The sequence below is a fragment of the Solea solea genome, chromosome 11 (assembly GCF_958295425.1).
Source record: "Solea solea chromosome 11, fSolSol10.1, whole genome shotgun sequence".
NCBI classification, from domain to species: domain Eukaryota; kingdom Metazoa; phylum Chordata; class Actinopteri; order Pleuronectiformes; family Soleidae; genus Solea; species Solea solea.
Window position 1 is genome coordinate 24384697 of NC_081144.1, and position 8701 is coordinate 24393397.

The 8701-nt window shown below is 42.7% G+C and overlaps 1 protein-coding gene across 1 annotated transcript; it reads left to right on the plus strand.

Moving 5' to 3' along the window:
- Positions 1-1122: 1122 nt before the first annotated feature.
- Positions 1123-5415, plus strand: ptpn18 (protein tyrosine phosphatase non-receptor type 18). The gene is made up of 5 exons (XM_058643466.1): positions 1123-1185; positions 3718-3834; positions 3907-4052; positions 4135-4221; positions 4827-5415. The coding sequence occupies exons 2-5, from the start codon at positions 3728-3730 to the stop codon at positions 4886-4888; spliced, it is 402 nt and encodes a 133-aa protein (XP_058499449.1). The 5' UTR covers positions 1123-1185; positions 3718-3727; the 3' UTR covers positions 4889-5415.
- The last annotated feature ends 3286 nt before the right edge of the window (positions 5416-8701 follow it).

Consider the following 8701-nt stretch of genomic DNA (forward strand, 5'->3'; position numbering starts at 1 on the left):
CACTTCCGGGGACTTAAAAAAAAAAAGACATCTTAGGTTTTCACTAGTTATTCATATTAAATAAAATCAACATTTTTATATTTTTAACAACAGTACCAAACAGTATAGAAGAGGTATGTGTCATGTCCCCCCCTCTAATACAAAAGAGATGAACATCTTTACCATAGACTCTGGTCATATATGGTACATGTGCAGTAGACCCCCCTCTAATACAAAAGAGAGGAACATCTTTACCATAGACTCTGGTCATAAACGGTACATGTGCAGTAGACCCCCCTCTAATACAAAAGAGAGGAACATCTTTACCATAGACTCTGGTCATAAACGGTACATGTGCAGTAGACCCCCCTCTAATACAAAAGAGAGGAACATCTTTACCATAGACTCTGGTCATAAACGGTACATGTGCAGTAGACCCCCCTCTAATACAAAAGATAAGAACATTCTGGGGTACAAAAATGAGTGCCCAAAGACCGCCCACAGCCGAGTAGACTGGCCCAGATAACCAGATATGAACATGTTACTACGGTTACTTTGTTTTATCATCACCACGCCTCACTTACAAACCACACTGCACACATTACTGACGTTACAGATTACAGACTTCTTGATTAAGTTGTTTTGAGTTATATTTAATAAAATTCTGTTTAAGTTACTTTAAAAGTGTGTGGTCTCCCCCTTTGTCTTGCTCTCTGAGCCAGGGTTATGACAGTGGACACATGTCTTCTCCACAGCAGGTGAGACACGTGATGACTGAGGATATTGTGACTTTATATAAACTTTTGTGAACGTCAACTAGTTTAGAAACAATACCATACTGTCACAGCAAGAGACAACACTCTGTGTGTGTGTGTGTGTGTGTGTGTGTGTGTCTCTCTCCGTCTCTCTCACACACATCACATCTGATCTTTAATCGGTCGCCCACACTTCGATCCACGTCAGCTGTCTCTTTTCAATAAAATACCCCCCACCCATCATTTTTTTTTTATCACCAGCTGCCACTGACGCACACACACACACACACACACACACATACTATGGAGAAGTTGATGAAGAGCAGTTGCAGTAAGAGGAAGTGGCTGTGAGGGATACTTCCTGTATGCAAATACACTGACAGAGAGGAGCTGTCAGTGTATTTGACAGCAAACGAAAGGAGAACAACTGAGGGACAACACGCGCTGACAGGTAGGTCCCTGAACACACCATTAGAGCCACAGGACAACAACAAACAAACAACAGATGACAAATAAACACAATACACACACACATACACACAGGTGTAACTTATCAGTGCAAGGAAAGAAATCACGCAAACAGAATGTGGGGAATGAAAACAGACTACCAAAATAAAACAGGAAATAACAAAAATAACTTGACAGACCCTGACAGTTAATACAGAGAGATTATTATTTTAATGTGATGATCACACAGACACACTCACTGTCACTATGGTTGCTGAGGGGTTGTGTGTTAGTGTGGACGAACAAAGGGTGAGACTTTTATCTTGAAAACTGAGGGGTTGTGTGTTAGTGTGGACGAACATAAAGTGAGACATTTATCTTGAAAACTGAGGGGGTATGTGTTAGTGTTGACGAACATAAAGTGAGAGCTTTATCTTGAAAACTGAGGGGGTATGTGTTAGTGTTGACGAACATAAAGTGAGAGCTTTATCTTGAAAACTGAGGGGGTATGTGTTAGTGTTGACGAACATAAAGTGAGAGCTTTATCTTGAAAACTGAGGGGGTATGTGTTAGTGTTGACGAACATAAAGTGAGAGCTTTATCTTGAAAACTGAGGGGGTATGTGTTAGTGTTGACGAACATAAAGTGAGACCTTTATCTTGAAAACTGAGGGGGTATGTGTTAGTGTTGACGAACATAAAGTGAGACCTTTATCTTGAAAACTAAGTGGTTGTGCGGAAGTGCGGTTGAACAGAAAGTGAGACTTTTATCTTGGAAACTGAGGGGTAGTGTGTTAGTGTGGACGAACATAAAGTGAGACTTTTATTTTGAAAACTGAGGGGTTGTGTGTTAGTGTGGACAGACAGAAAGTTTCCACCTTCACGCATTCACTCACGCAAACTCCCAGCATGCAGTGCAGAGGAGAGGAGAGGAGAGGAAAGGAAACAGGAGAGGAGGCGTTCAACAGATCAAAAACAATCAGATTTCAGATTTGTGCTTCCTGTTGAGTTGCTCTGGGACCAGATGGTGTAACCATGACAACTGAAGTCACACTTCCTGCTGTGATGCAAATAAGCATCAGTGAATTCAAAACATCTCACTCTATAGATTCTGCGATGCTTGTTATGATGTCAGAAACACAGTTCCACAGGTCAGAGACACAGGTCCACAGGTCAGAGACCAAGTTCCGGAGGTCAGAGACAAAGGTCCACAGGTCCACAGGTCAGAGACCAAGTTCCACAGGTCAGAGACAAAAGTCCACAGGTCAGAGACAAAGGTCCACAGGTCAGAGACAAAGGTCCACAGGTCCACAGGTCAGGGACAAAGTTCTACAGGTCCACAGGTCAGAGACAAAGTTCCACAGGTCAGAGACAAAGGTCCACAGGTCCACAGGTCAGGGACAAAGTTCTACAGGTCCACAGGTCAGAGACAAAGTTCCACAGGTCAGAGACAAAGGTCCACAGGTCCACAGGTCAGAGACAAAGGTCCACAGGTCCACAGGTCAGAGACAAAGTTCCACAGGTCAGAAACAAAGGTCCACAGGTCCAGAGGTCAGAGACAAAGGTCCACAGGTCCACAGGTCAGAGACAACGTTCCACAGGTCAGAGTCAAAGGTCCACAGGTCAGAGACAAAGGTCCACAGGTCCACAGGTCAGAGACAAAGTTCCACAGGTCAGAGACAAAGGTCCACAGGTCCACAGGTCAGAGACAAAGGTCCACAGGTCCACAGGTCAGAGACAAAGTTCCACAGGTCAGAGACAAAGGTCCACAGGTCAGAGACAAAGGTCCACGGGTCCACAGGTCAGAGACAAAGGTCCACAGGTCAGAGACAAAGGTCCACAGGTCCATAGGTCAGAGACAAAGGTCCACAGGTCAGAGACGAAGGTCCACATGTCCATAGGTCAGAGACAAAGTTCCACAGGTCAGAGACAAAGGTCCACAGGTCCACAGGTCAGAGACAAAGTTCCACAGGTCAGAGACAAAGGTCCACAGGTCCACAGGTCAGAGACAAAGTTCCACAGGTCAGAGACAAAGGTCCACAGGTCCACAGGTCAGAGACAAAGTTCCACAAGTTAGAGACAAAGTTCCACAGGTCAGAGACAAAAGTCCACAGCTCAGAGACAAAGGTCCACAGGTCAGAGACAAAAGTCCACAGCTCAGAGACAAAGGTCCACAGGTCAGAGACAAAGTTCCTCAGGTCAAAGACAAAGTTCCACAGGTCAGAGACAAAGTTCCACAGGTCAGAGACAAAGGTCCACAGGTCCATAGGTCAGAGACAAAGGTCCACAGTTCAGAAACAAAGGTCCACAGGTCAGAGACAAAGTTCCACAGGTCAGAGACAAAGGTCCACAGGTCAGAGACAAAGGTCCACAGGTCAGAGACAAAGGTCCACAGGTCAGAGGCAAAGGTCCACAGGTCAGAGACAAAGTTCCACAGGTCAGAGACAAAGGTCCACAGGTCAGAGGCAAAGGTCCACAGGTTGTGAGAATGTGAATCAGGTTTGTGAAAAAGTTAATCCCTGTGTGTCTGTGATCAGATTATTGAAGATGACTGACATGAATGACACGTACGCTGTGGTCAACAAGTCCAAACATCCCCACCCACCTCTGAAAAACCCTGCCCATTGTGATGTAGCTCCACCCAGATGCAACAGGTAAGCACGTTAACTTCCTGTGACATAGTGAAAATGCAAATGTGACACATTAACGGGTCTCTCTGCTTCCAGGACGATGCCGACGATGCCATCCTCCCATTACTACGACAATGTCTCCGCTGGAGCTTCGGCCACTCCCATCTACAGCTGTGTCCAACGGCGAGACAAACGGACCGCGGTCACCTTTGACAATCATAGGCTGGGGGAGGGACTACCAGGTAAAGATAGGACAGGTGAAGACAGACAGGTGGAGGGCAGATGGTAACACTGGACTGTTGTGATTTGTCTCTTCTCTTCCAGATGAACAAATTTCACCAACAAATGATGACTATGAAGAATTTTCATCAGCCTCAGATTCTTCCACTTTCTGTCCACCTGCTGGCATTGGTGAGTACACCTATCCTCACTTGTCCTGTATGTCCTCACCTGTACAGGGACATTCTGTCTGTCTATGCTCTGGTGTTAGTTTTATTGTCTCTTCTGATCAGTTCAGGGACATGTATGACATCATCTGTTACCAGGACATCTGTTCATGTTGCTGGTACATATGGAGCTAGGCTAGATTGTTACCAGTCTCTGTGCTAAGCTAGGCTAAGTGTTTCCCCTTCTTCCAGTTTTTATGCAAGGCTAGGCTAACTGTTTCGGCCTGCCTTCAATATTTATGCTAAGGAAGGCTCATGTTTGTGCTAAGTTAGGCTAAACAGTTCCTCCCTGCTTTCAATCTTTGTGCTAAGCTAGGCTAGCCCTTGTGTAATAATTTCTATATTTGTGTATTTACTTGTGTATCTGTGCATGTTTGCGTGTGTGTGTGTGTATTTACTTGTGTATCTGTGCATGTTTGCGTGTGTGTGTGTGTGTATTTACTTGTGTATCTGTGCATGTTTGTGTGTGTGTGTGTATTTACTTGTGTATCTGTGCATGTTTGTGTGTGTGTGTGTATTTACTTGTGTATCTGTGCATGTTTGCGTGTGTATCTGTGTGTGTTGTGTCAGGTTTTAACTGTCGTATCCAGAAACCTCGTGGGCCCAGAGAACCTCCTCCAGAGTGGAGCTGAACCTGGGATCAACTCATTCAATTTAAACTCCACTCCACACACAAACTGGACTCAGTTAAATTTAAACCAGACTCGGTTAAACTTGACTCAGTTTAACTTAAACTGGACTCATTTGAACTGGACTCAGTTAAACCTGACTCAGTTAAACTGACCTCAGTAAAACTGGACCCAGTTAAACCAGACTCAGTAAAACTGACCTCAGTAAAACTGGACTCAGTTAAACCAGACTCAGTTAAACCAGACTCAGTAAAACTAGACTCAGTTAAACCAGACTCATTAAAACCAGACTCAGTTAAACCAGACTAAGTTAAACCAGACTCAGTAAACCAGACTCAGTTAAACCAGACTCAGTAAACCAGACAGTTAAACCAGACTCAGTAAAACCAGACTCTCTGTTAAATTGTAAACGCTTCCTCACATCATGTCATGCTCTTCTTTCCATTTTTGCTTCATGATTTCCAGTGGACGTTTGTTATTTTAAAGGATCAGTCTGTAAATTTTCTTCATTAAAATGATTTCAACTCAGAGTTTTGAGCTGAGTCATCATTATTTTATTATAATTAAGGGCATGGTGTGTGGTGTTCTAGGTTACCTGGACCTACAACTTTTATCACAATTCACTGACAATGGCCGTGTTTAATTCTCCAGACTTTATGGTACTGAAGGTCCAGGACAGACAGACAGTCCAATTACACGAGCTGTAAATGACCATGTGACAACACTCAGCCAATCATATCAGTGATTTAGAGCCACGCTGGATTCAGAACAGATGATCTTCATCCAACCAAGGTCATAAAGGTCACACTAGGTAAAGTGAAGGTCACACTAAGTAAAGTTAAGGTCACACTAAGTGTACTGTAGTAACAGTTTACTAATTTACTGATTTATAAAAAGGTAATCTCTGACTCATGTGTACGCACATTTACAGGGGGAAACAGCGCCTCTGGTGGCAAAACGACGAATAACCAGACACTGTATGAAAAAATGTATTCAAATATTAAACATTACTACTGTTCACAACTTAAACAGACAAATACATGTTTGACTGATAATGTCACACTCACTATTATTATCATGATTCAGTGCACAAACATCTGGACCTCAGCTCCTGGCACCTGGACCACCATCACTGTGTCCTCTGCTGTTCCTTCTGTCCTCCCATGACTGCAGGATGACACAGTCCTCTCTGGCTCCTGGATGCTTCCCTGGAGCTAAATGTGGAGGAGACCAAGGACATGGTGGTGACCTTCTCCAGCATGCAGAGGGAGCTGGAGACAGGAGCTGGAGACAGGAGCTGGAGACAGGAACTGGAGACAGGAGCTGGAGACAGGAGCTGTCAGCTGTGACTGTGTCTCCTGAGGAAGCTCTGGGGATGACAAGGACATTTTTATTACTCTTTCTTCGAGAGTCTCGTCACCCTCTCCGTGGAACAATGCCAAAATAACAAACCCAAACTTCTCTGTATAATCCTAATCTCTTAAATTTAAAACGGGAGAAACCAATTTATGTGATTCGATGCTGCACATGTTATGGTACTAGAGAGCCACCTTGTGGTCCTTTTGAGTATGACTTTTCATGACATGCCCAGAGCTCACTGTGTTTTCATTAAGTTATTTCAGTTTTCACTGTTGTTTGTGTGTTGAGTTAACCTGATTTAACCTGATTTAATCTAATATAATCTAATTTAATCTGATTTAACCTGATTTAAACTGATTTAATTGGATTTAATCGGATTTAACCTGATTTAATCTGAGTTAACCTGTTAATCTGAGTTAACCTGTTAATCTGAGTTAACCTGATTTAACCTGATTTAATCTAATTTAATCTGATTTAATCGGATTGAACCTGATTTAATTGAATTCAACCTGATTTAATCCAATTTAATCTGATTTAATCTGGTTTAATCTGATGTAACCGGACCACTGGACTGTGGTTTCTGATCCAACACCTGGACTGGACCACTTGTCACAGCTTAATTTTTCAGTCGTACTACAAACAATGAGCTGATGTGTCATTGTCAAAGCTGAACACCAGGGGGCAGCAGAACCACATGGAACACACACACACACACACACCAGCGAGCAGTGGTTGCTAGGCAACTGAGCAGCTCCTCTTTGAAGTTTTCACTCATTGTTTTTTTCTTTTCCTTTTTTTGCGATTGAACAATGAGGTCAGAGTGAGGCTTTCCCGTAACCATGGAAACCACCTCAGTGATGGAGGGGGTGATGGTCCTTCTCTGGGGCCCCCTAGAGTCCAGGAGCGGCACTGTTACTGAATCACTGTCATTCATAACACACACACACACACACACACACACACACACACAGGAGAAGGATATGACATCACATCATCGATGATCAGTTTTAGGAGATGATTGTTGTCATGGTAACCAATGTAAACAAACAAAAACCTCACGCCTGTCATACTCAGTGCGACCACCAGAGCCTGTGACAACCAGCTGCACTCTAAGCCCCGCCCCAAACCCCTCCCCCAACACTGAACCAGAAAGAAATGTAAGGAGAGTGAGTGTGTGTGTGTGTGTGTGTGTGTGAGTGAGAGAGAGAGAGAGAGAGAGAGAAAGAGAGAGAGAGAGAGGAAAGAATAAAAAGAAGAGAAGAAAGACAAGTGTCTTCAATTGAGAAAATTACAGAGAGAGTGCGAGAGAGGCTGATTAGAGGGTGAAACCACATCCCTGCAGGATCAGTCAGAACAAGAACCAAAACCAGAACCAGGACCAGACTGAGTCAGACCAGGTTTATTTTAGGCTTCATCCACACAAATACATTTTTGTTTTAAACTCATCATCACTGTTGCCATGGTTACAGCCATGAGACACATGAAGTTTCACTTAAAAAAGAACAACCTTTAAGGTAAAGTCTGCTTCTGATTGGTTCTTAAAAAAACCTTTAAGGTAAAGTCTGCTTCTGGTTGGTTCTTAATAAAAACCATTAAGGTAAAGTCTGCTTCTGGTTGGTTCTTAATAAAAACCTTTAAGATAAAGTCTGCTTCTGATTGGTTCTTAAAAAACCTTTAAGGTAAAGTCTGTTTCTGGTTGGTTCTTAATAAAAACCTTTAAGGTAAAGTCTGCTTCTGATTGGTTCTTAATAAAAACCTTTAAGGCAAAGTCTGCTTCTGGTTGGTTCTTAATAAAAACCTTTAAGGTAAAGTCTGGTTCTTTTTAAAAACCTTTAAGGTAAAGTCTGCTTCTGGTTGGTTGTTAAAAGAAACCTTTAAGGTAAAGTCTGCTTCTGGTTGGTTCTTAAAAAAACCATTAAGGTAAAGTCTGCTTCTGGTTGGTTCTTAAAATAAATCTTTAAGGTAAAGTCTGCCCTCAGTGGTTAAGACCGCCTGTGGTTAAGACCCTGTGTAGAGACTTCATGGTCGCAAGTACAACTCCACCCCTGGCAGCTTGTACTCAAATCCCTTGTAAGTCGCTTCGGATAAAAGCATCTGCTAAATGACATGACATGTAATGGTTGGTTCTTAAAAAAACCTTTAAGGTAAAGTCTGCTTCTGGTTGGTTCTTAATAAAAACCATTAAGGTAAAGTCTGCTTCTGGTTGGTTCTTAATAAAAACCTTTAAGATAAAGTCTGCTTCTGATTGGTTCTTAAAAAACCTTTAAGGTAAAGTCTGTTTCTGGTTGGTTCTTAATAAAAACCTTTAAGGTAAAGTCTGCTTCTGATTGGTTCTTAATAAAAACCTTTAAGGCAAAGTCTGCTTCTGGTTGGTTCTTAATAAAAACCTTTAAGGTAAAGTCTGGTTCTTTTTAAAAACCTTTAAGATAAAGTCTGCTTCTGGTTGGTTGTTAAAAG